Raw genomic sequence first — 27,870 nt, forward strand, 5'->3', positions numbered from 1 at the left:
TTACTCCAAAATGTCCATACTTCAATAATAAAAATTAATTAAAGACTTACAAGATAAACACAGATAAAAAAGTTTTTTTTATGTCATTTACCAACACTAGCCTTTACCTGTATAAACAGGATTCATTTCATCTTGAATAGACACAGCAACGCTGTTGTAGATCATTTTTTTTCTGTAAAGGATTTTTTTCTCGAGGAATGCCAAAACCCGTCTCAGCTAATAAAAGAAAATGAGGAAAGGAAATGAGCACAATATTTTTAAAAGCATTTGTGTAATAAATAACGTATTTCAGGCATGCACCCCAGTATTTTCTTGTTGTGTTTAGCTCCTGTAGAGCCACAGCTGAAAGGTTAAAAACTTTGAAGTTTTAAAATTATTTAAAATAGCCCTTCTTTATAGGCAGCTTTATGTAGCTATAGGTGAGATTATTTTTTATGATTATTTACCTGGTCTGTTCTCTACTATACATTTGGAGACTTACAGTAGACTATGATTTTTAGGACTGTGATTGTACAGACTAATCCCAATACGATTATTTTGTAAAGCTTCCTTGGTTGAGTCCTACCCACTTGGGGTCACATGTTGCCTTCTACATGCCCATCTGCTCTTTATAAATCCCATCCTAAAAAATAGCTAGTATTGTCTTCTCATCCATAAACATTCTTTATGCCCACATGCTACCTGAAGCTCAATTATTGTGAAAATCACCAGAATATGCCAATGGATGGTTCTGCTGTGGTATGAGAAGCTCTCACAAAAATAGAGCTCAAAAAGCAAAATGTGTTTATCCAAAAGGTAATGTTGTGCTTATATGTGATGAAACATCTCTCTGTTCAAAAGAGATCATTCTCAGTTATGAAAAGATAAGCATTAAAAGAATGCAATTTACACAGTTAATATTTAGTACATGCCATAGTGTTCAGATAGTAAGATGAAAGAACATTGTTTGGGGGGAACCTTTAGGTTTCTAACCTTAGACTAAAATCTGATCACTGCATTGTTAAAATACCTTGCTGTAATTTTCCAATATTTTAAAATTTGCTAATTTTCCTATTATTTATTAAAAAAAATCATACTTCCGTTTTAATGAACACCAGGCGATAAGACTGTGCAGCTTTCTTTCCTTTAAATGCTTCATCTGCCTGAAAATTTGTCTGTAATAAGTCTAGGGCTGCTTTTATATTTCTTCTTGTATTCTTCTCAAACCTACAAACATAAATATTAACCAGATAAAAATGTGTTGTTCAGCCATGAAATTTAAACAATTTTAAATAAGAAAAAAAATACATAAATATTGAAAAAATATGAATCCATTGTTTAGCTCATCATACTTTGCATAATGTATTATTTACATGAGGAAGAAGAGTAATAGATGATAGCTTAAAATATGTGTTATTCTAATAGTGGGTTTAATAACCTCATCACCAGCAAGGGACAGGGAGAGAACAACAAGGATTACAGTGATAAGAAATGCAAAATACAGCACTGATCACAGAAGACACATTCATTATAGAGGCACATACATTAAATGTATATGTCAGTTGTGGCAAGCAGCTGGGAGTGGCATCCAGCCGGGATGACCGGAAGGACCGGAGGAGTGCTTACGCCTCCTCCAGACCACGAGGGGGCGACCGCCCTGGTGGCTTTGGGGATCACGAGAACAGAGCTTAGAAGCTCAACCCTATAGGGGCCTGTGGTCACCGCCAGGGGGAGCCCCGATGCCTGGAGAGCCCTGGTCCTCAGCACTTCTGCCACACCCGGAAGTGCTGGAGGGAAGACGACCAGGAACACCTGGCACTTCCGCCACACCGGGGAGTGTCGGCAGTCACTCATTGGGAGGCACCTGGAGCACATCTGGGTGGATATAAAACGAGCTGCCTCCCTCCATTTGATGGCTGGAGTCAGGAGGAAGAAGATGAAGTCTTGGTGGAGAGGAGTGGAGGCGGCGAAGAGAGGCATCCTTGTGTACAGAGGACTTTGGATTGTGTGCTGTTCACTAAATATGTTCAATAAATGTGTGTTGGGTTTTGTACCTATGGTGTCCACCTGTCTGTGTACGGGCCAAGTACCACAATGGCATCCCAGATGGGACTCTCTGCCTGTTTCAAGGCGGGGACCTGTCAATTTAAATAATTTTGTGGATGGCCCGGTGCAGCAGGTGTGCCCACACACGCACACAACCCTGCAAGAGAGACTCGTCCCACGGACCGCTACCGGACCACAGAAGGGCCATTCCCACCTGGTGTGGGAAGACAACAACAGGCATAGCCGGAGTGCAGCGGGCTCCTACGAGCGTGCCACCGCTGAAGGCGCCCGGGACGGCATTGCGTCTAGCGAGGTCACGCCTCAGACGTTTCCTTGGACAGACGGGACCCAGGAGGTGAGTTCCCTGCCCACCGGCAGCCGGCCCTAGGGGGCCGGGTGTGTTTTGTGTGTTTCAAGCAGGGACTGCCTGGATCCGCATTGGTGGCAGACGTATGCCAGTCTGCGGGGCTTCGACAGCGCGGCGGCACTTGGAAAAGCTGCCGAGGAGGAATCACTGCAGCTCAAAAAGCCACGGCAGCTGCGGTGCTGTCTGGAGGCTTGTCACCGCACCAGGAGGAGAGGAAGCAAGATGGCCACGGACCTGAAGTCCCTCCCCAAGACAGGCAAGGGATTGGACAGTGTGTCTTGCATGCCCGCCGATGATTGGATGGAGGTGGGACCAAGGAATGTCCATCCCGAGCCGGGGAAGGACCCGATTGAGCCGTTGGATAGCCCCCACAGGAAGCAGCCAGCTTGTGTGACTGATCAACAGGTAAGTCCACCGTCGGCTGATGAACTGTGGTTGCTCGCGGCTCTGCGTGAGCTGGAGGAGTGCCTTCAGCCCGCAGAGTCGCTCTTACAGGTGATACTCATCCTCCGTAGAGGCTTGAAGGAGCTGGAGATGAATGAAGTCGCGTCTGTGATGACAGTGGGCGGATTGGCGCAACGCTGGAGTCTTTGGCTGGAGGGACACGGCGGGGCAGGTAAGTGGAACCGACCCCGTAAAAGATAAACAAGACCCCAGCAAAAAGAACTGTGATGTGTCTGACCGGATTCAAGTAGAGAGGGCTCGGACAGTGGACGCGGCGGTGAGAGCTGATTGCGCAGTGAGGGGAGAGAGAGCGAGAGGGCAGACAGGATGCCGGCTGATGAGTGCTGCAGGTCCTAGCGCCCTGCACCCCGAGCCGGCGACGGTCTCACACTGCTCAACAGGGACGCAGACGGGACAGGGTCTATACCTTTCCCATAGGGAGGCCCAAACCGTCACAGCATCCCAGAGAAAGAGGAGGAATCGAAAGAAAAGAGCCGGTTCCTTCGATAAGGGCAGACGTGAGGCAAGGTGCTTATGTCCAGAGAAGGGCCGCCCTCTGCGGAGGCAGAGGGAAACCCCAGAGTCGGTTGTGAAGACGGGGTACGAGCGGTCCCATCCATTGTCCCAACTAGGGGGGTGTGGAACCCACTGAGGGGGTGCTGAAGAGGCAAATCCCGGGGTGCCGGTCAGAGGGGGGGAGAGCTGCCTGTGCTTGGCACGGAAGGACGCCAGGTGGTGGTATCCAGGCAGCTTCTCCGCCCCTGTTTCTGCTTGTTGTGTTGCAGGACCGGACCCTGGATACGCAGTAGGACATGCTTCTTTGGAGATCTGCCCTACCGGGACAGGCCGCTGGCCTCTAGGGGTCTCAGCTGGCGATGGGGCACTGTGGCACTCATTGGGAGGCACCTGGAGTACATCCTGGTGGATATAAAAGGGGTAACCGCCATCCATTCGATGGCTGGAGTCGGGAGGAAGAAGACGAAGTCTTGGTGGAGAGGAATGGAGGTGGCGAAGAGAGGCATCATTGTGTACAGAGGCCTGAACTTTGGGGAAGTAATGGGGTTTTGTGCTGTTCACTGTAAATATGTTCAATAAACGTGTGTTGGGTTTTGTACCTACGGTGTCCGCCTGTCTGTGTCCAGGCCAAGTACCACACAGTATATATATGATTTGATATTATGTGCCTGCTTATACAGTACAAGAGATGCCCCTTTAGTCTCAGACTCATTACTTTAGTCTAGCATACCCTGACTAGAGCTGCTGATTAGTTGTATAATTGCATTTCTGTTTGTTAGGTATTTGTACAGAAATATGTAACTATCGCAACACTTTTAAACCGTTACTAACCCTTTTCTATTCTGTTTTTCTTCTTGGTATCTAAATGTGGCAATTGGTGACACTGCTTGTTATGGTGTATAAAATCTACAAATTATTCTCTATATTTTTATTATTATATTTTGCTCAATCCCATCAAGATTAATTCAGATGCAGGACACTTGTATAGGCATTATAATAAAAAGGCATATCCTCTTCCCTTACACCTCACTTTTATAACAGTTGTTCACAGCATAGTGCTAAAATGGTTTTACACCCTGGGAAAGGAAGACTGAGCCGATACCTCAGGATTTTGATTACTTTATACATGTACATCTGGGGCAACAATTTGGTTTATAGTCTGGGAAAAGATAGATTAAAGAGTTTGAGCAAAATTCATCCATCATATTGACAGCCAGCCAATCAGGTGCATGGAACAATCATGTGTTGTGAAACCACGGCATGAAACTTTATAATAAATATGCCTCATTTGATAGCAACGTCAGAAGAGAAACAGCAACGACGGAAGAGCGATGTCAGAAAAGAAAACAAAGACACGTATGACCAGTTTTCATCCGATGGTCAGTTAACAGCATTTTCATGTACATCAATTGCTAAATCAAATGCCACCCTGGGACATTCATCCTTGACATCACAGATTCCCTGTCATCTGTAACTTTTTTCGTAAGCTTTTTCTAAAGACTATATATATATATATAGACTTATCTATCAGTACCTATTTTCTATTATTCTTTGTTCCAGTGATATTATTATTATTATTCCTGTAATAAATACCATGCTGCTTTTAACTTTATATGCTTTGTCTTAATGTCTGGAGTGATTGAAATAATAAGGTAGATTTGTATGAGCACCTGGTGCAGCCAGAGATTTGCCATTACCTCTGTGCTGCAAGGTTTATTAAGGCTGAGAGTGAGAGCTCCACCCAATAGTAGGGAACAGTACATAAAGTAAGACATTCTTGGCTGATAAATGGCCTATAGTCAAGAGTGCTGAGCCTTTGTATGTTTAAATGTATTCTTGTAGACCAAAAGTAATATTTATATTTATAATGTATCATTAAAACATTGCATGTTGTTTGTGCCGATAGTAAGTAAGTCTCTTGAAGTGCTGAGTAACAGGCTGTGTTATTCCTAAAGCATTTGTGTGGTTTAAAGTGCTAAAGGTTAATCAGCATGTGTGTGTCATTCATGGGCCACTGTTGTGGTTAGGGTTTGTGTGTATGCGTATAGCTATGTATGTGTGTGTTCATCTTAAAGTGCAACAGTAGACCAACCCGATAACGAACTTGACGAGTTACACTTACCCTTGGTAAAGGGTAAGTAGAGGGAAAGACTATGATAATACACTGCTGTAATGTCAAGCTGCTCTTCTACATATGGAGAAATCATGTCTGATAAAGTAACATTGAAATCATTGGATGGAAAGATTCTCTCATCAGATTTCACGGCCAACACAGACTTCATTATAGAAAACCCAGCAGCTAGTTAGCTGAGGTCTCCAGGACTTTGACAGTATCTGACATTATTTTTGACTTTCTCTTTTACAATTTTAATCTCCTCTGTTGTCAACTGGCCATAGTTCATCAACAGTTTAATGGTCAGAAATAGTTGGTTTGGACATGTATTTAATCAGTTTTAACCTTGTTCATTGTGTGTTTTAACAAATCTGTGTTTATATGTATACCAGTTCTGTATTTACTAATTAGTAAAACTATACTTGTATTTTATATGAAAGTTAATGACAGAGCTCTGTGCCTGCTCTCAATGAAGAGCATTTTGAATATTTTAGGGTTGGGAAGCAATTAAAAAAATTTACTAATTAATCGCATAAATGTATGAAGTGAATTACAATTAATCTAACACTAAAACGTAATTATAAAATGAATACATAACTCATGAAGTAAATACATGCTGAATCATAAATTTAATGTAGAATGAACACAAAGGAATAAAAAAAATGATGTAGTTTAAACTTGAACAATGATCTTAACCTGAACTTTTACAAAATACTACTTGAGCAAGTGCAGCCTGAATTTGAATGCCTTCCTGAAAGGTAAGTTGAAAAGAAGGCAATAAGGAAGCAAGGCCAATGTATTGGCATAGCATGTGAGACAAAGATGTGTGAAATTAAAAATGAAAATATCCAAATGACAGTTGACTTTGCACTGCTGAAGAATTAAATGTCCCACCCCTTTGGACAGTTTAGCAAGTGTATAGACTTAATGCTTTTTTGGTTGGTAGACTATTGGTGTGCCTTGGGATTTTTTGGGTTACAAAAAGTGTGCCACGACAGAAAAATGATTGGAAAACAGTGCTGTACATACACCTTTGCTCCTGGCACACTAAAAAGAACTGCCATATTAACTTTCTCAAGCCTAATATATATATACATGTATAAATATATATATATATATATATATATATAGTGGCAGGTGGCTGGGGTTCAGACGCCTGGAAGGACCAGGAGGCGGACTATACATCCCCCGGGCCATGAGGGGGCAACCGCTCTGGTTAGTGTGGGGACCACGGGAACGGAGCATGGAGGCTCAACCCCATTGGGGCCTGTGGCCACCGCCAGGGGGTGCCCCGAGCTTCATAGAGCCCGGGATGTCTGTTATTTCACCACACCTGGGAGTGCTGGTGGAGGAACTTCCAGGGACAGCTGAAGTGCTTATGGGTGCTCATGCGGCACTTCCGTCACACCAGGAAGTGCCACTGGAAGGACGTCAGGGAGCACCTGGAACACATCCAGGTGAATATAAAAGGGGCCACCTTCCTACAGTCAAGGAGCCAGAGTTGGGTGGAAGAAGGCAATGCTCGGGAGTGAGGAGGAAAGGCAGCCCAAGGAGGACCATTGAGAGGCCCATGAACTGAAGGGTGATTGGTGTAGGGGCACTGTGTGCGTGTGGGACTTTGTGCTGTATGTAAATGTGTGTTTTGTAGAACTGCCAGTGACTGTCTGATGGTGTTCGGGCTACCTCTCACAATAAATTATATATATACAGTCTTCAATAATACACGGCACCTCACAATACCCTAATCAGCCAACTCAGTGCCTTCTTTCCTTCAGTCTCTCAGTACTTCTGCTGCCTTTACTCCTCTCCTTCGAAGCACTGTCTTCTTCCTCCTGACTCCGGCTCATCTACTGGAGGGAGGCGGCCCCTTTTATAATAATCTGGATGTTCCTGATGATCTTCCGGTGGCACTTCCTGGTGTGGCGGAAGTGCCGCATGAGGACCCGGAAGCACTCCAGGTGTCCCTGGAATTCCTGCTGGCAGCACTTCCAAGTGTGGAGGAAGTGATGCTGTCCAGGGTTCCATAATTGTCCAGGTGCCCCCTGGTGGTGACCACGGGCCCCAACAGGGATGAGCTTCCAAGCTCTGATCTCGTGGCCCTAATGCAGACCAGGATGGCTGCCCTATCGTGTCCCAGGGGAGGTATTGTCCCTCTCCCGATAACCCGATTTGTACGCGTTCAGAGATGTTCATGAACTGAGGTTCCACTATATTAGGCTTGTAATGTGTAAAATTAGAACATTGTTTGATGTTTAATAGGCTTTTTCTTAACACCTCCCATTATCCGACATTTTTGCTTATCCGACGTTCTGCCGGCCCGTTTATGTCAGATAAGCGAGACTCTACCGTATATACATTTCTGCAAAGTATATTTACAGTATCTTCCTTTTCTTCAGTTTCTTGTACTTTGTGAATAAGCAATTAAGAACCTTACCCTAAGAAAATTCTGCACACACAGAAATCGAAAATGGAAATCTTATGCTTTAAAACTTGTATTTCTTTAACTCATTTGTTGAATTCTGTTTTGTCCACTTCCAGAATAGCACTATTCAGTATCTACATATTTGTAAAAATTCTTAAAAAATGTTCTGTACATCATGCAGTTTATGAAATGGACAAACCCACCATCAATGCTAAAGATAATGTTTTTTATTCATTTTATTCATTTAATCCAGCCTATGTACTGTATGACTGTCATATTATGGAACTTCAATTGTATTGTATAGATTTGAAACAAATAAAACATAATAAAGAGAATGTCATATGATTATTTATGTTTCAAATTTAAATGAACTAATTCAATGAATTTGACCATTGGTAACATTATTTAAAAGAAAAATGCCATATTCTGATTTCTTGCTGCAAAACTCCCATCAGTAAAAACAATTGTGAAAGTGCTGTAGATTAACCAAACTAAGAAAACTGCAGAAAAGTATGTTTCTGAGGTGCTGAGATAGGCTTTGGACCCATAAATCTGAATAAGGTTGAGGAGTTGTGGAAATGTTATATTTTGAGTTGAATACATGTGTTTTCAGATTCTCCATTGCCAGCTCAATTTTAGCTACTTTTGTATGTATGTAACTTTACTGTTTCTGCAATTAAATATTATCATAGTGTTGTTTTTAATTATTTACAATCTGTTAAATGTGATGACCCCCTCTTTTTGTATCAAGAAGTTATTGAATTTTATGTGTCAAGAAATGGTACTGGGGCTCGTTTATGACAGCACAATATAAGGACAAGCTGACAGAGATAGGATTAGATTCATACCTAGTGGCATGGATCGTGGACTATCTTAAAGACAGACCTCAGTATGTGCGTCTTGGGAACTGCACGTCTGACATTGTGGTCAGCAACACAGGAGCGCCACAGGGGACTGTACTTTCTCCGGTCCTGTTCAGCCTATATACATCGGACTTCCAATACAACTCGGAGTCCTGCCATGTGCAAAAGTTCACTGATGACACTGCTATCATGGGCTGCATCAGGAATGGGCTGGAGGAGGAGTATAGGGACATAATCAATGACTTTGTTAAATGGTGTGACTCAAACCACCTACAACTGAACACCAGCAAAACCAAGGAGCTGGTGGTGGATTTTAGGAGGCCCAGACCCCTCATAGACCCCGTGATCATCAAAGGTGACTGTGTGCAGATAGTGCAGACCTATAAATATCTGGGAGTGCAGCTGGATGATAAATTAGACTGGACTGCCAATACTGATGCACTGTGCAAGAAAGGACAGAGCCGGTTATATTTCCTTAGAAGGCTGGCGTCCTTCAACATCTGCAATAAGATGCTGCAGATATTCTATCAGACGGTTGTGGCGAGCGCCCTCTTCTACGCAGTGGTGTGCTGGGGAGGCAGCATTAAGAGAAAAGACGCCTCACGCCTGGACAAAATGGTGAGGAAGGCAGGCTCTATTGTTGGCATGGAGCTGGACAGTTTAACATCTGTGGCAGAGAGAAGGGCGCTCAGCAGGCTCCTATCAATTATGGAGAATTCACTGCATCCACTAAACAGTATCATCTCCAGACAGAAGAGCAGCTTCAGCGACAGACTGCTGTCACTGTCCTGCTCCACTGACAGATTGAGGAGATCGTTCCTCCCCCAAACTATCCGACTCTTTAATTCCACCCGGCGGGGGTTGGGGGGGGTAAACGTTAACATTTAACATTATACATAGTTATTGTCTGTTTTTCACCTGCATTATTATCATTCTTTAATTTAATCTTATTTATTGTATCAGTATGCTGCTGCTGAAGAATGTGAATTTCCCATTGGGATTAATAAAGTATCTATCTATCTATCTATCTATCTATCTATCTATCTATCTATCTATCTATCTATCTATCTATCTATCTATCTATCTATCTATCTATCTATCTATCTATCTATCTATCAATATGCCTACATAATGCCCCACTGTGACTGTGATTGTTTTTTTTATCTTAAACCTATTCAGGTTTGTGTCATTTTAGTGTGTGTTGAGACTCAGACCATAGTGTGTGTTTGTATTTATTTGTTTATTTATTATTTAATGATTATTTAACATTATTTAACATACTTATTTAACATCATTAAGAGGGGCCCACTGAATCAACACGATAATTAAAAGGACAGGCTCAGTTATGCTGCACATCCCCTTTCATTCATCTATCTATCTATCTATCTATCTATCTATCTATCTATCTATCTATCTATCTATCTATCTATCTATCTATCTATCTATCTATCTATCTATCTATCTATCTATCCATCCAGAAATTGGTTGAGTTAAGTATGTAATATAATACAAGATACAGAGATGAAACATTTTCATATTAATGTCTAAGATATACAATTTATTTAAATAATTGAGTATAATGAAGCATCAACTTACAGGAAGGTGCTTTTTAGGGTGTTATCCACAGCTGCATAGATTGGTGATGCTAATTCATTGTTGAGATCAAGGATATCACCTTTGTAAGAGCGAAAACTTCCAGAGTTCCTGCATAAAGCTTTTATGGTCTGATGGTAACCACTGAAGTTTGTTCTTGGCTATCAAGGCAATACAGTATATGCATTTTAATATATGCAAACAGTGTGTGTATAAAAACTTTTATTTCATGGTTATCCTGGGGGTTATTCTGGGGTGAGAGGAAATGTGAATAGTTGAAATAATTTTTGAGACTAAAGCTGGTTTTACTTACAGGTTTTAACAGTCGTAGAAGTTTTTTTAGACACTCTTTCTCAGCATTTACCACACCTTGCATCAATTCTGTTTCTAGTTTTTTATAAACCCTTTCAAAGAAACCGGCCAAACTTCTAATCTCGGTTTGAAGATTTTTGCTCAGCTTGCAATACAGCATTTCATTTTCTTCTGCCTGGAAGAAATGCATAATATATAAACAGAATCACTCCATTCAAAAGGCAAGTAATTATATGTATCAAATTAAACTCTTCAATACCATAATTTTTTTAAAAATTTTATTTTATCAATTTAATGAATAGTTGTATGTATTTTTATCTTTTGTCTGGGCTGCTCTGTGAGATGAAAAAAGAAAATGTATTTTAAATTCAGAATACAGTAACTTTAAAAACACTTTATGAATATAAAATAAATGGGAAATTCTGTTTTTTCACAGGGAGAGTTTAAATCTTTATTTGTACTCCTGGAGGCATTTGTGGAATAGAACTAAGAATTGCCAAAACAGTAAGTTGATAAGTAAAATATTATTTAAAATATATAAAAACATATTTCATGTGCAATATTGCCACTGCAGGCATAGATGTACTTTACATTAGTTAGCTTTTCTTTGGTTACTTACACATTTTATCATTTTCCTTAAGCCACATCAACATTTTTCTATCCCAAAAACAGAGAAATGTACTGGTAATGATGGTACAACATTCTTCCATACATATGTACTGTGAATGTTTTCTCCAGAGCTTTTCCTACTAAACATAGCTTTATTTCTTATGATGTAATTTCAGAATGGTGACAGTGAGACTGCATAATTAAACATAAAGCAAAATCCATGCTAAGTTTACCATAGTTTTGAACATGTCAGCTGAATTTAATAACAAATACTAATCCCTTTGAATAAAGTCACCAATTTCCTTACTTTGCAAAAAGAAGTGTGGAGGACGCACTGCTTGTTATCTTACGTCATATCTACTCTTTTCTTCGTATGCCTAGTACACATGGTAGAGCACTATGTTTGGATTTCTTGTCAGCATTAAATGCTTTCTTAGCAATACCTATTGATTGAGAAACTGAACAATTACATTCTGGATTCACTTTCAGTTGTACATACGTACAAGAGAACATTTTTTTGATATCCATTCATTTATGCACAGGGGCTCCTAAAGCTACTGTTCTGTCATCTTTACCATTGCACACTATACCAGTGACCTGAGATCCAACAATGACCATTGTTCCATTATCAAGCATTCTGATGAAACTCAGGTAGAGAATGAAAGTCATTACTTCAGCAATAGTTAAAAATAAAAATATTAAAGAAATGATATTTGACTTTCGAAGATGGAGAATTGGAATGTTCACCACTATTAAGAGACTGAAAAATAGTGAATGAATATAAATTTCACGGAACTCACATTGATAATAATCTAAATAAGAATATTAATGACAAAACATGAATTCTACATGCAATCAGTGGTTATTTCTGCATACTAAGATTATTCAAAGAAGACAGGGATCTCATGTTGTCCTTTGATCGCTGTGTTATTACTTTTAGCTGCTTATTATGTGGTTTAAAGGTTTGACAAATCTCTTTTTATAAAAGCTCCAACATGTTATTAAATATGCAACCAAAATGATTGAATCTGATAATAAATGACTTGAAACATGTGTGTCAGAAAACGAAGATGAAAAAACTGGAAATCACCTCAGCTGAAGATAGGCACCTATTACATACAGCACTTATCTTTATTAAATCAAGGAGGATAATCAGAAACACAAAGGGGTCTAGAAATGTCTTTCTCCCCTCTGCAATACCACTTTTTAACACACACACAAAAAAATTAATAAAATCAGTGGTAATAACAATTTTATAGCTGAAGTGTGTCTTCCTCTTTTGCATGGTGTACACGTCCAGGTAAAAACTCCTTTCAATTGCCAGATATATTGTTTTAAATTCAAATGCTTTACTTTTTATGTGACATTTTGAATCAGTTTTCTCTATGTGTTTTATTCATTTCTCTTTGGATTCTGTTGAGAAAGCAAATTGCATGTTGTATTGTATGAACAAGAAATAAATAAGAACATAGACCTTAGATTGAATAATGCCATGAACATGACAATCAACCCACTTACACAAATGTTTGTATTTGTCCGTTTGTTAATGGATTGTGGAAAACTTTTTTGTAAACAACATAATCTGTGTCCAACTATTACTAACTTGCTTACCTCTTTCAGGGTGAAAAGGAGTTAGAGCCGATCCCAGGAACACTGGCAAAAAACAAGGATTAACCCAAGACCGTGTGCTACTCCATCACGTGTTACACATAGGTGGCCAGTGGCCAGTTTTAGATGTGCCTGGTAAACTAACATGTATGGCTTCATAGTGTAGGAAGAATACTAGAAAACACAGAAGAAAACACATGCAGGCATGAAGTGCACATGTAAACTCCACACAGTGACTGAGCTGGGAGCAAAGCCAAGAGTCTGTAACAGTGAGATAGCTGTCACCTTGAAGGGCATCTATAGAAAGTATGAATAAATGTAAATTACTTCATGACATGTAGACAATTTTCGTGGTGACATTTTATGTTTGGGATGAAGCCATTCAACAAGCAGATGTTCTAAGAATAGTCATCAATAATGAGCATGAAATATGTAAAGCTGATTTTCTAGAGAGAGAGTTTGGGAGCATGTGCTGATTACAGAGTATTACCATACCCACCACACGGTGAACCACCTGGATTGAGATCCAAGTGCAGCCTTGCAACAGGTGACACCTCAGCACCACACTGAACATTGTGAGGCTTTTTACAGTGGCTGGAGTGCCAGTCCTGCCACAAACCCCCAGGTTTTCCCTGCAGGTTGGAGGACCTGCTTGCAGGGCTGGATACAGATTAAAGTCATACCCAGGATGGAGCAATTGCAGTTTAAGGGCCTTGCTCAGTGGCCCAGCAGAACAGAGTCTCTTCTGGCGATTATGGGATTTGAACCAGCAACCTTTATGATTGCCAGCACAGATCCCTAGCCTCAAAGCCACCACTCCGCCTGCTCTTCTAGAAACAGGCAAATAATTCTCTAAAAAAAATCTGCTAGACCAAGAGATGGTGTTTAGACAGTGGGTGCACAAGAGATATAAAAGCTACATTTGAAGTCTGATGTTTATTGTGTGATGTTTCAGTCATTATTGCCATGAATACAGTACAGCAAAATTCATACTTTCCAGCGTGATCAACATGTAACAAGTCACCACTATCTGATACTTTGTGGGGAACAGTTGTGCATCTGTACATTTAGACAGAGTAACATTAGCAACTATGTGATATTTCCTGAAGTAATGTTTTACAACCCACTTAGTAATATTTAAAATACATTTTTTCAAATTTTTCTCAGGTATGGGTTATTAACTTAAGTAAACAATAACTTGTGTTAACAGAACAAGTGTACTAGTCATAAAAAGAGTGTGGTTTATGTGGCACAAGTAGGTAAGCTGTGAAGATACCCCATCGATTGATTGTAAAGCCTTCCTGGAGTTAGTTAGCTTTTCATCATTTAATGCATTAGAAGACTTAAACCAATTACACTGCAAACATATCAGGGACTGCAGCTGAGCAAAATACAGTAAAAGAAAGTCACTGGTGTAAAATACTTTGAAAAAAGTATGAAATGAAGTCATTTAAGAGATTAAAAAAGCTGAAATCGTGTCATTTAAGAGATGTTACCCAAAATATTGAATGGTTTACCTTCTCTTCTGCATTTTCCTTAGGAACATTAAGAAAGGATATAATCCCAGACACCTCAGAAACATAATTTTCTACTGCTTTCTTGGTTTGATTGACATAAATTGCCTTCAAATGCTCTTTCAGTGATGGGAGTCCTAGAATAGAACAGAAAGCAGAATATAGTTTTACTTTTAAATTATTAGTATCGGCAACAGAAATAATTTAAAGAGTCTGATTAAATGAAAAATTAATAGTGCCTTTTTAAGTCCATTGTTTCATAAAAATATTACATGTGGACAAACTATACCTTTTTAGGACAATTCTAGATTGTAGAAGCTGATGTTAAACATATATTGCATTTTTGTCAAAGGAGGGCAATTGGAAAATGTATAATTTTCATTTTTTGCCCACAGTCTTACCAGTTTCTTCATATGTTAAGATATTCTTTTTTCTTTGTGTAATATTCCAGTATTCCTTAGAACTCACTGTAAATACTTCAATAGGACTGTTACCAGAATTTTCCTCAGAGCCAAAGAGAAATTTCTGAAAATTAGAAATTAGAAGTTCAAATAAAAAATATAAGTAAACTAATTTGATTAGCGGTACAAAAGAGACATATTTGACTTTAAGTTTGCTGCATGGCATCATGTGAACCTAGTGTGAGATATGTGTACTTGTATACAGACCATCCATCTTGTGAGCCTACATATTTCATAGCAAGGCCCAGTACAGCAGCAACAGGAACAAATCATGAATCAGCCCTTTATCGTCATCAGTCTACAACATGATTTCACCCATCCAAATTTTTTAGGGCCACTTAAGAGACACTAGTTTAGGCTAGCATGTATTGACTTGGAATCTGGGAGGAACTGGAATGCCTAGGGATAACCCACAATAACATAGGGACAGTAGGCATATACTCCATATTGATAGTGACCTCAGAATGGGACAGTAATTCTTTAGCCTGGTTGAGCTGATTTTTAAAAGCCTGTAATGTCACATCAGAGGTGGAATGTATTATTTAATTCTCACTTTTTGGGGACCCTTCAGTTGTTATCTGGATGGCATCGTGATGCCATGGGTGCTACAACTACATTATTTTACATTCACGCGTTAATCCCACTGATTTTCTCGGTGGATTTTCCACTTTCTACCCTTAAAGTCATGGGTTTTACTTTGAGAGCTCTGGTTTTCCTTCCACATCCCCAGTGATATGGTGGTTCAGTTGACTGGCTATTTCAAACTGCACCGTCCCAAACATGTGCGTGCGGTGATGTTAGTGACTGGACCCAGAGGTACCCTGGCAACCTATCCAGGGATGTTAATCTTGCCTCGTGCTCGGTGTGCTGGGATAGGTATGTGGCCCTTCTTCTAACCCCAACATTTTTCAGTGTGAGAATGTTATGTTAGACCTTATTATGATCCTTTAGTGGGAGAAAATTAGTGAAGTATTCTTTGTTTTCTCTGGGGGCTTGTCATTACTCAAATGTTTATCTGCAATGCAGACTTAAGTTTTGCTAAAAGGTACAAATGTTTAATCAAGTTAGACTGCAGTTTATCATGACCTTGAGGGTACACAAAATGAAGGTGCCAGGTTTTTTTTGGGGATTTTATGTTCTTGTGTATAATAATATATCGAGTGCATCTCTCTTGTTTAAAATTGTCCAAAATGTTTCCCGGGCAGGATCCAACCTACAAACGTTGCAATCAAGTTCCGGCCTCACTAGGCCACATATTTTGGGCCTGCACCGAATTAACATTATTTTGGTCCAAAATCTTGAAATGCCTATCAGACAGCCTTGGTGTGACAATCCCTCCTAACCCATTAACAGCTGTGTTTGGTGGACTCCCAGATGGTCTTAAAGTGGAGAAGGACAAACAAACTGTGATTGCCTTTACTACACTATTGGCACGCAGACTTATCTTCCTCAACTGGAAGAATCCTAACTCTCAAAGTCAGTGGTTAGCTGATATTATATACTATTTGAAATTAGAAAAGATCAAATTCTCACTTAGAGGATCTGTATAAACTTTTTCAAAACATGGCAGGATCTAATCAATAACATTTTAGAATAAGCTTTTAAATTGAGGAAGTGGATTCCCTTTCTTTCTTTCTTTCTTTCTTTCTTTCTTTCTTTCTTTCTTTCTTTCTTTCTTTCTTTCTTTCTTTCTTTTTACTATTATTAAAGTGCTACTTTGCTGACCTACCACTCTTTTTCATGGGTGGGGTTCAATTTGTTTCAAACCAGTTCTGTTAAACTTGACGTGTATGTATGGAATGTTATTTGATTTTAATAAAATAAAATATATAAAAAAAGGAAGTGCTAGGATGAAAGAAATGCTAATGCCTTGTTACATTGATCAGTCTGTTTTCTCCACTACAAGTTCATATAAAGCACAAATACACTAACGTGGCACTATCAAACCACATAATAATAATAAATAATAATAATAATTCTTCCTTCAGTCATCAATACTCATAATTGACAACATTTACAGTTGGATTTATTTTTTAATACTTTTTAAAAGTCTAATTTTTAGATAGGTGATTTTGCCATTTCCAGTATCATACACATTACACACACATGAAGTGCCTGAAAAAATATAAAATAAATCCTCACTTTTAGTTTGTTGTTGCATTTGTCAATAATATTCTGTTTGACTTTATTATTTCTTTGGTGTATAATCTCTCTTTTAAATTTGCATTCATCACTTGGCCCCTGTAAACAAATATATTGAAAGTTTCAATCTTACTCCATATTTAACAAAAATAAGCCTTTTAAATGCTACAAACTAATAATTTAAAATAGCTATAAATGAAATGGAGTTTAATTCTGGTATTAAGAATATGATAATTTCAAAAAACTTTTGCTGAAGCTCTAGTCTATAATAAAATTATAGTTTCAAAAACTGAAATACAAATTCTTTACATATTACTAATATGTATGTGAGGTACGTGAAAAATATAAATCTACTTACTGCTTGTTCTGAAATCCCATGTATTTTGTAATCACTTTGAAAAAAATAATGAAAAAAAATGAAATCAGAGTATGAATAGTTATTTAAATGAATAATGTAAACATTTAAAAACCATGATTCACCTTGGAATGCCAATTTCATCTGTTTTGGTGCAGATGATGGTTATGTTTTGGCATTCTCCTCCACCGGCAATGCCTCTCAGTCCTGTATTAAAGATTTCTGATGTGTTTCTGTCGGATTCTGCTCGTGTGATTTCCGTAACAATCCAAACGCAAGAACACTTGCTAATATACTATTTGAGGGAATTTAAAAGAGGTATTCATCACTTTATTATTTAATTTAGGATTAAAAATAGAATATAATCAAATGAAATGGGATGCATACCTCTTTCCACATTTTATTTCTCTCTTTATTAGAATCTCCAGTTCCTGGAAGATCGACCAGTACCACTTGACTTGGTAGGTCACATGTTTTTGGCACATAAATTTTAACAACCTTAACCAGGGGCCAGTAAGAATGTTGGGTTTCGTCATCTGCATCACATCTTATATAAGGGCTTATCTTCTCTGACAACTGGGATGCCTAAATGAAGTAAACAATAAATGCAATGTGGTACATTTTATGCTTGTTTCAGGCACATAAAAGTAATGGAATGCCATTGTTAAAAGTATTTCAAAATAACCAAAAAATTAATTAAACCTCAAAATTATTCTCTAATTGAGTCTAGTTGAAACAATGGTCTGGGGACTTAAATGTAAATGTTCTTCTAAAAAAACTAAAATGTCACATTTATTTACTATCAAAAGCTGTTTTATAATCTGAGACAATGTAATAATGCAAAACAAATGCATGTATCTATCTACTGAATCCACTTAATCAGAAGGAAATGCTTACATTTTTTTCTGAAATAATTATTCTACAAGATTTCAAAATATCATTTTTTTTATCTATAGCCAATTCATGAAAGCTTTTCTTTAGCCCATCTTCTCCGTAAATGGCTTTTATTTTTGCTTTTGCACTTTCGCTTTCAGTATCTGCTCCATCATCACTGTCATCCAGGTCATGATCTTCTTTACTGTTCTCCATCAGCTCTTTCAGCTCCTCTTCCCATTCCTGTAAAACCAAGCAAGGATGTTGAAACTAAGCTCAGCTTAATCATTCATGCAACACGCATAACCCTGCTTGGTTAATATCAATTTCAAAACAAATCTGCATAGGAGTATTTATGGTGTGACAATGCATGCTTGATGTAAAAGCCTATGTATCAAGAAGCATGAGTCCTCCATCATTAATGACTGTCTTTTCCCACTAATCCCATTGCCCAGTAATTTAAAAAAAAATCATTCAAAGAGAAATAACTACAGGACACTGCAGTACAAACATTGAAAATAAAAAGGAAAATGTGTCCAATTTGTGGGACTTCTTTAAATGTATGAAGTAAAAAAGTTTTAATCTCCTCAATAATATATGTATGTATGTATGTTTGTATACATACTGTAAATACAGATGTGTCTTTACACACTGCATTCTTTGTTGTGTCATCATTTTTATACTAACTGTGAGTTACAACTCTTCTTTAACTTTGTTTGTTCATAATTTAATGGTATCAGGTAAATTTAAATTGTGGCAATACATTTTTTTTGTAGTAAAAGATTCAAAATCACAAAATTGAAAATATTCTTGAGTGAAATTGAAAAGCTAAGTGTTTTAATGCAGAAATTTTCATAGTAAAAAATGAGGCTTTACAGAAATATTGAGAGAGTATAAGATAAACAACAGAAAGAGACAAGTGTTCAAGTGCCTTTTACAAACTGTTATTTGTATATTATTTAGAACAGTTGACACCTCTTTGCTGATGAGCTCAATCTCAGCTTTGTACTCGTAGTTGTTTTCATGAGCCTGCACTTGGACGATACAAGATGTGCAAGCTTGTCTTGATGATGTGGGTAGCAAGCATAATTCATTTAGAAGAGCATTAATCAGTGAACTCTTTCCAGTTCCTGTCTTGCCAAATATTCCAATGAATATTTCCTCATAAATGTTTTTTCGTTTTAAATTGAAGATCTTTCCTCTGAAAAGGTAAATGAAAAAATGCTTTTAGTATGTTTTTGGAATACAAGGGTTTGACGTGTAAAATAGCAGCGCATGGCAGTATGATGCTAATGAGTGTAACCAGTGACTGCGTTCTTCCCATTCCCAATGCATGTGTCACTCCTCTGGGTGCACAGTAACAATCCGGTCAACAAGAAATTACAAATATATATTTTTTTTAAATGCCTTATCACCTTGAAACAGTAAATATAAACATTAGCCATGATATTAAACTATAAAGTGAGGATTTCATATTTCAAATCATTATGTTTAGTTAATAATAAAAATATACAGTATGTAATTATAAAGTTTATTATGCCGGAACAGCTTTAGCATTTTGCACATTTTGAAAATGGATTAAAAAAATACAAAATATTACATCCACAGTTTTCAATTTTTCTTTCTTATTAGATCAGTTTAAATGAGCCAAACAAACAGTGCATATTGGTTTCTTGCTTTTGTCAAAAAACATTCAAAAATAATACTGAAATAATGCATTTAATAATGACAATAATCTAACATGCTTTTGAATAAAGCTGTTGAATTCATTTTGGCCTTATTTCATTATTATCCATATTACTAAACGAGGATGGTAAACCAGATATGGACGCAGGGACCTGCCCGTGGACGCAAAAGACATAGTGCGCAGGTGCCACACATAGCCACCCCCCAGAGTGAAACGGGAGAGACTACGCACGTGCGCAGGCACCACACAAAGCCCCCCCCCCCCCGCACCAGAGCAAAACGGGAGAGACTATGAACCGTCAGAGTAGGAAACAAAGTAAAACGTCATAAAGAGGTTAATGAACAGGGACAAACACATGGAGAGCAGGTTACAGAACAAAGCTCCCCTCCCCAGAGTAAAACGAGAGAGACTACGAACCGTCTGACATGCCGCAAGCAGGATAAAGCGAGGTCAGAAATAAAACACAGAGTAGGAAACAAACTTTATAAAGGGATTAAAGAACGGGGACGAACACATGGAGAGCGGGTTACAGATGATGAAAACTGGAATGCAACAGGTTCAAAAAAACCTAGGCACGAAACACATGCACACCGAGATACATAATATAAAGGCAGAAACAACGACAGTTAAACGTCCACACCACACAGCGGAGGCGGACCCGGAAGGTGCAGGCACCTACATCGTGCGTCGGAAGGCACGGTAAAGTACAAAAGGCAAACGCGCCTACACAGCATGGTAAAAACCGACATAATACGGAAGGTGCAGACGTCGCCGCCATATTGTGAGTGGCACTAATGCATGGTCAAGGCGCAGGAGGAGACATAGTAAAACAAGAGGAGTCAACACCCCGCCCCCGAGTCACACGGGACACACTACGGAGTCCACAAAGGTTCATACAAGAAACCCGAGATGGTACGGACACGCATCTGAAACCGCGGAAGCAAAACTGTCTCAGCTCCAAAACCAAACAGCTCAACAACTAACACAGCTTCGACACCGAGCCCGTGTGGACAGATCTAATGAACGTGGACGCCTACAACGCACATCTCAAACTGCGTAGGCAACGCAGGCACGGATTCAACACGACACAGCTCGAGTGACCGAGATACAAACACGCACCTGCCTGGATATAATTAATGAACGCAGGCGCCTACAACGTGCGTCTGAAATGCCGCAGACCAGGCAGGCACTGCTCCAAAAAGAAAGAGCTCGACTAAACGAAATACGAATTGAAACGGGAAACACTACAGAGTCCGCAGTGCTCCACAATGCAGCGCATAATAGTTCGGAAAGAGCTTCGTAGTGACAGTGGGGAGACCCAGAGTGACACGGGCAAACGCTCCGTATTAAACATACGTCATCCTCACACATCCAAACTATACAGCATAGGTGAATCACATTACAGTGATGCATTATTAACAGTACGATAAACATCACAGTATCGCAAACAAATGAAAATTATTACTCGAAAAAGGGAAAATATATTCACCATGGACCAGGTGTCATTGAAACAAAAGCAGAATAAAGCAATATCAGAAATGAAAGACAGAGTAGAAAGCAAAGTAAAACGTCATAAACAGGTTAAACGAGGGTGCCAAACACATGGACAGCAGGTTACAGATAATGAAGACCGGAATTCAAAAGCTCGAGTGACCGAGATACAAACTGAAACGGGAAACACTACGGGGTCCGCAGTAGTCCACAATGCACCGCATAATAGTACAGACGGAGCTCCGTATTAACAGTGGGGGGCCCCAGAGTGACACGGGCGAACGCTCCGTATTAAACGTGCGTCATCCTCACACGTGGCTGCCCAGCGGGCATGGATTCAAAACGCCGGGGGTAGGCAAGCGAAGCGAGCAGGGGGCCGAGCCCCCTTGTGCTGAATATGTGCAGAAAACATATTTAAAGAAGTGGCAATGCAGAAAACACATAGGTAGGCAAACATATAAATAAAATAAAAGTGTACATACTTCAGCTCTTCTAAAAAGGAAGCTTCATTTTTTCCAGTGCAGGATAAATCTTTTAATTTTTGAGACATCCTTGATATAATATCTCTTGATGTGTCTTCCATTTTATAACCTAAAGGAAAGTTTTTAGTAAATCTTTTTGTAAGTTTTTGTTAATCATAATAAAATTACCACAGCACTAAGACATTTTGAGCATAACTAAGCATTTCTTTACTTTAGTGTTAAATTCACTTGTGACAAAGTATTGATAATGTAGGCTTTTCAGTATATAATGATTTAAATGTTTTATTGATACCTGTTTAAGCACTTGAATATATAACAATAACTGCCAAGTCATAAACACAACAAAAAAATAGCTTTGCAAGTGAGCATATTATTAGTTATTTATATGAGAACTACAGGTTAATATTTAAGCTGCTAGTCTAGAAATCTAGACATCTGGCTCTGAGAAAGGAGTAGGATCTCCAAAATGCATCAGCCAATCATATGAAGTTGAAGATACCTGAGATGTCTCCATGGAGGTAAAAATGGGCTCTTTGTATATATTCAGTATTTTGTTTTTTAATACAATAGTTTATTTCATAACATTATTTTTGGTGTTAATGCTTGCATATATAATTGCTAGCTTTAGATGTGTTTATGAAAACATAAGAAATTTGGTAAATGACAGGAGACCCTTCAGCCCATGAAGCTCATTTGATTAGATAATAGCTGATTGTCATAATATCTTACCCAGGTTTATTGCCATATCAGCTTGAAAGTGCCAGATCTTATCTGCTGAGATGCTATTGTTATTGGTAAATTGCTTCTTATCAGGTTAGGACAAAAGGAAATCAGCAATAGCATCAAGCAGATTGAATAATTTAACAATGTTCTTACTTGGTAGTTATGCAATATGAATGTTTTTAAACATTAGGGATTGTTTCTGCCACAATTACGAGGGACGTTCAAAACATTTCCGCACTTTTATATTTTTGTTTGTACAGCGCTGGGAAAACTGCATCACAAACGAAGGTGACTATGTAGAAAAAGTGATTTGTTTTTGAAACTCTTAATAAATAGAATTAAAAAAAAGTGCAGGAACTTTTTGAAAATCCCTCATACAATTTACAATACACTATTCTAGACAGGACGCCAATATTAAGTTGCTATTGCAGAAATGAAAGCCTAAAGAAAAATACATGGATCCTTGGATGTAACTATTCAGTGCATTATCATATGATGGTAGGACATAGAAGAACTACAAATAAGTCCCCTAGGCCAATAGTTTGCAGCGGGGACCCCTACTTTATGAATGAACTCCCAGCACTTCTGTTAGTCAGCCCTCTGTAGGTTCAGGAGGGCCTTTTATGGTTGACTGAGGTTCATTTTTCTTATTAGTGTTGTTTTCTTCCACTTTCTTGCTTTCTTTCTAAAAAACACTTTCAGTTTTACTTGCTCTTCCTTAGTATAATTTGGCATTTCATGTTGACTCACATGTACTTTCTTACAGATCTCAAAACTGATTGCAGTTTTAAAGCTGTAGTATAAAAAGAATATCTGTGATTTGAATTTTTAAGTATCCTTACAGCTTTTCAGAGGATCTTCATTTTCATGAGTCGATCTCCTTTTTTTAGCAGTAGATGAGTAATCTTCTATAAATTTCTTTTTAGCTTAAATTAAAAAAAAAAAGACAGGAATGAACAAGCTGTAGTTAAGAGTGTTTTACAAAAATATCCCTGTGATTACATCCAGCAAAATAAATTCATCAACAAAGAAGTTATATTTCTAAAATAACCCACTGTAGCCTTACCATTAATAAAAGCACAGTAGTGCTAAGGTACTACATGTAATAATTAAAAATGTTCTCTTTCGTTTAGTGGAATAAAGTCTTAATCATGAGTATGGTGCATCACAGGCTTCAGCCAATAAATCCTAAAATCTTGTTCTTTTAATTTACTGTTGCTTCACAGAAAACAACATCACATAAATTTTACTATCCATTTGGAAATAAAATACAACATTTTACAGGAGAGCGATTAAATTATAAAAACAGTACATCAGACAAAAAGAAATGCTCTAAATAAACAGTCTCTTGGATCAAACTATTAAAGTTCATATTTATTATTGTTCTGCCATTCAGTTTGCCATTGCATATTGTCATACATGGGTGTCAGAGGGCCTCCTTGCAGGCTCAGTCAAGGTATGTATATTACCCCCCTGAGACGTGAGGGGGTGTTGCCACTGATGCTGTCTTCTCCTTTTTTCCCTGCAGTGCAGAGAAGCCGCCCAGTGAAGACACTTAGTTCCGCCCCTTCCAGTCCCACTGCAGTAAGATCCCAGGCAGTCCAGAAGGAGGCATCATTTCTTGGCCAGGGCAACCTGCGAGATGGAGCTCTGCTAAAGACCTGACTAATTTAAACCTGTTTAAGGTTTCCTGCAGGAGAGGCATGCGCCTATGGGCACTGTTTTTGTTTTTTTTACTTCTTTTTTCCTTTCTTCGGGTGATTAAAAAGAACAACAAACTCTTTCCTATTGTCTTGAGCTGTCATTCCCACACCCAGACACAATACAGTACGTGTGTGTGGGTGTGTGTGTGCGTGTGTATTTATTTATTTAATTTTATTGGTTTTATTGTAATCATTCCATACAAATAGATACATTTTTACAAATAAAAAAATAGGATTGAAAACAAATCCATCCCTGTGTGTGTATTTATAAGCATTTATAGTTTCCTACTTCCATAGCTCATTCAGATAACAATATATAAGCCACTGTTGCATACAACATTCTGCACATTTTTGTACTTGTTGTTTTTTCAAATATCCAAAATTAGAACTGACTGACAATATTTAAAGAACAGTGAAAAGTATTATCTGTTTTAGATGAGAATTTCAAACTTTAAAGGTTCTCCACTTACAGACAATTTCTATAAATTTATTAAATTAATGGAATGGCAAAAGGAAACCCCTTTCACTTGCTTTTGCTCTTACTTTTCTGTTGTAATGGCCAGTCATCATGACTCAGAGATGCAGCCTTTTCCTGGAGTCTAGGTGGGATGTTTACCACAAAAGCTGCTCTTTTTCTAGAGGGTAGAATGTTATCAGGCATACATGACGATGTTGGGCTATTCCTTTGGTCATTTGCTAATCTGCAAATTTGTTGAGAAGGACCTTCTTCAGTGCCTGATAAAACTTCAGACAATTCCTCAGCAAATTTAATTGCAGATTCCAGATCTTCAGGCTGCTGCATCTGCACCTGATCCTGAACTTCTTTTGGCAAAATCACCAAGAACTGTCCCAACACAACTTTGTCAAATAATTTCATTTTGTCAGTTTCCATAGGCATAAGCCACTTATTTGCCAAGTTCTTTAATTTCTGAGCAACAGCACGGAGAGACTGTCCAGGCAGCAACTTTAGTGAATGGAACTGCTGTCGGTAAGAGTCAGAATTCGGCCTAAAGCGATGCAGAATGGCTTCTTTGACTTTAGCATAGGACTGCGCACTTATATCATCCAAATCAGCATAGGCCAACTGAGCTTCACCACACAGAAGTGGAGCTAATTTAATGGGCCATGTCTCCTTGGGCCAGGAATAGTACTGTGCCACTCGCTCAAATATTTTTAGGAAGGCCTCAGGGTCATCTTGTAGGGTCATCTTAATCAAGGGACCAGATCTTGACTCAGGGCATTCAGATATGGTAGAATTTAATGGGCTAGTTATTGTTTCAGTTTCTCTCCTATTTCGCACTGCCTCCTGTTGAGCATTGAAAAACTTTTGCATCATATCTTTGAGAGCATTTTGATCCATTGTGTTGTGAACTCTTTTATCACTTCAAACAACTTTTATGGCCCTGAAAGGGAAGCATAAGATAAGATAATATTAAATAACATCAATATCTGCAAAATGTAAATTAGAAATTATAAATATACTGTGCTTACAGATATATTTTTAAGTGATAAATACTAATTCTAACCGCAGCTGTTGTAGCTTGTATTTTAGTATTTAAAGTTAATATTTGCAATCCTTATAATGATCTAGTACAGAGCGTCTCAAACTCGGTCCTGGGGACTCCCTGTGGCTGCAGGTTTTTGTTGCCAATCAGCTTCTGTTTTTAATTAGACTCATGGGCTAATTAAATAAACTGTTATTTCCCAAGTTCTGTCTTTTGGGAATAATATATAGAAATTAGAAAACTAAGTTTGATAATATATATATACAGTATATTCAATATATTTATTGAATGCCAGCTAATTAAATGAGCTCAGTGTTATCAGTTGTTGTCGCTGATTATGAATCTGGTTGGAATACAAACCTGCAGCCACAGTGGGCCCCCAGGACTGACTTTGAAAAACCCTGATCTAGTATATAAATATACAATATTTGATTCTTACCGCTGAATTACATTCATCATATACAATATTTACCAAGCAAACATTAAATATCTATTCATATTTTTCTACATTCTACAACATTATACATTTCATGTATAACGACTATAAGTCGGAGATACTTGATTCTGTTTTGTGGACAAGGTTGTAGAACATTATCAGTAAATTACTTATATCTACAAAGCGGGATGCAGCTTACACTTTGGCCAATGCCTCCATGTTCAAAAAGAAAGGTATAGTCCTAGGATGTGAAGATGCCTTCTGTTAAAATTGTTTTGCCTCACATACATTTTTTGTGGTCCTGAGACTTTAACATTTTCAAAGCCAAAATTACAATCTTCATTTTCATGCATGGTTTTAACATCTTTTAACATTATTCTTAAGAGCAAACATACCATTTTAGAATTTCTAAAGGAAGTTAAGAGTACGCCAAGAAGCGTTGTATAGTTCCTAGGACTGTCTCCCAGGAGACACCACAATTCACATCATGAAGACTTGATTACAGTGATGAGAGAAACGATTTGTGCGAAATTGAATTCATGGCAAAACTCACTGTTTCACTTCACCAAAATAAAATGCATGAAACAAACTGTATAAACTACTGTATGTGCCATTGATGCAAGAACACAGGTGTTTACCCCTGTCTGGATGTATTTGCATGCACTAGTTCTACACGTGTCTACCTATAGTAAAAAAAGAAAAGTCACCTGACTCCTGTCCTGTCAAGTGTAGACATTTTGCCGAGTTGCCAGAATGTTCTGGTAGTGCAGTCCCCACTTTGCTAACTATGATGACAATCTTCTCAATTTAAAATCCTAAAGAGGGATTGTGCACATTCTGAATGTCTAATGCAGAAATCAAGAAACAGGAAAGGGCTGTTTCAAGGTAATGGCGTGGTGGCAACTTTCAGTGAGATTTACCTGTGGTACATAACAATATGCACAATGGAGAGGTTGAGTGTGTCTATGTGTGGAAAATGTGCAGCATGTCAAATTTCAAAAAGTGCACTGTGCTTCTCTGTGATGACATGAACAAGAGGCATAAATAGAGGATGTATCTGCAAAAACACCAATCTCGCTTGTTGAGACATTATAAACAAGACTTTTCTATAAGAAACCCACAAAACCAAGCAGCTGTTTCTGGATGTTAATAGACTTTTTTTTATCAAAATAGGAGGAGTCATCCTTTTTTCTTGCTACCTTTGTATGTTTTACAATTTTGGTAAAATTAATGAACGAGAATAATTGTGTATACCTCAACATTTTTGTTTCAGTTCAAAGATGATATTTATATTACTCATTTGTGATGAATACACTAACACTGTAGTGCAGATAGTATCAAACTAAGTGATTCACTGTTGACTACCCTGATCTTTCAAATTCATTACCAGACAGCTTTTTAAGGAAATAAGGAAGCAAAATATCCTAACACAATAATACGTAAGCTGCAACTGCAATAAGCAAGGAAGTAAAACCTGTTATTATTTATTTTATGAATAAGAAGTTCCAACTTCATGGTTAAACTTAATACTTGCAAGTACCAAGGCCATCCAGGTCTCTTGCTGACTCTCAAAGGAAAGCCCTTTAAAATCTGCGCTGCTCACTGTTGAAGAGAAAATGTTAGCTG

At 38.3% G+C, this 27,870-nt stretch overlaps 1 protein-coding gene across 4 annotated transcripts in view; it reads right to left on the minus strand.

Annotated features, from left to right (window-relative positions):
* LOC114664461 (nuclear GTPase SLIP-GC-like) overlaps positions 1 to 27,870 on the minus strand; it is a 35,562-nt gene extending 7,692 nt beyond the window's left edge. For 2 of the 4 annotated variants that reach the window (XR_007933423.1, XM_051918737.1), the window contains exons 1-16: positions 27,768 to 27,870; positions 24,847 to 25,685; positions 23,443 to 23,526; positions 21,878 to 21,986; positions 19,193 to 19,418; positions 18,242 to 18,460; positions 17,732 to 17,929; positions 17,470 to 17,639; positions 17,348 to 17,381; positions 16,990 to 17,088; positions 14,788 to 14,911; positions 14,390 to 14,523; positions 10,657 to 10,830; positions 10,347 to 10,504; positions 1,077 to 1,206; positions 108 to 216 (exon numbers count right to left, since the gene is read on the minus strand). Coding sequence is in view for 3 of the 4 variants with exons in the window: in XM_051918737.1 (XP_051774697.1) it covers positions 108 to 216; positions 1,077 to 1,206; positions 10,347 to 10,504; positions 10,657 to 10,830; positions 14,390 to 14,523; positions 14,788 to 14,911; positions 16,990 to 17,088; positions 17,348 to 17,381; positions 17,470 to 17,639; positions 17,732 to 17,929; positions 18,242 to 18,460; positions 19,193 to 19,418; positions 21,878 to 21,986; positions 23,443 to 23,526; positions 24,847 to 25,685; positions 27,768 to 27,793 (2,833 nt within the window). In the remaining variant the exon portion in view is untranslated. Of the gene's footprint in view, positions 1 to 107; positions 217 to 1,076; positions 1,207 to 10,346; positions 10,505 to 10,656; positions 10,831 to 14,389; positions 14,524 to 14,787; positions 14,912 to 16,989; positions 17,089 to 17,347; positions 17,382 to 17,469; positions 17,640 to 17,731; positions 17,930 to 18,241; positions 18,461 to 19,192; positions 19,419 to 21,877; positions 21,987 to 23,442; positions 23,527 to 24,846; positions 25,707 to 27,754 lie in introns of all 4 variants that reach the window. The other 2 variants (XM_028818560.2, XM_028818558.2) reach the window with 2 other exon arrangements.

This window comes from Erpetoichthys calabaricus, chromosome 14, assembly GCF_900747795.2.
Source record: "Erpetoichthys calabaricus chromosome 14, fErpCal1.3, whole genome shotgun sequence".
In the NCBI taxonomy this organism is placed as follows: domain Eukaryota; kingdom Metazoa; phylum Chordata; class Cladistia; order Polypteriformes; family Polypteridae; genus Erpetoichthys; species Erpetoichthys calabaricus.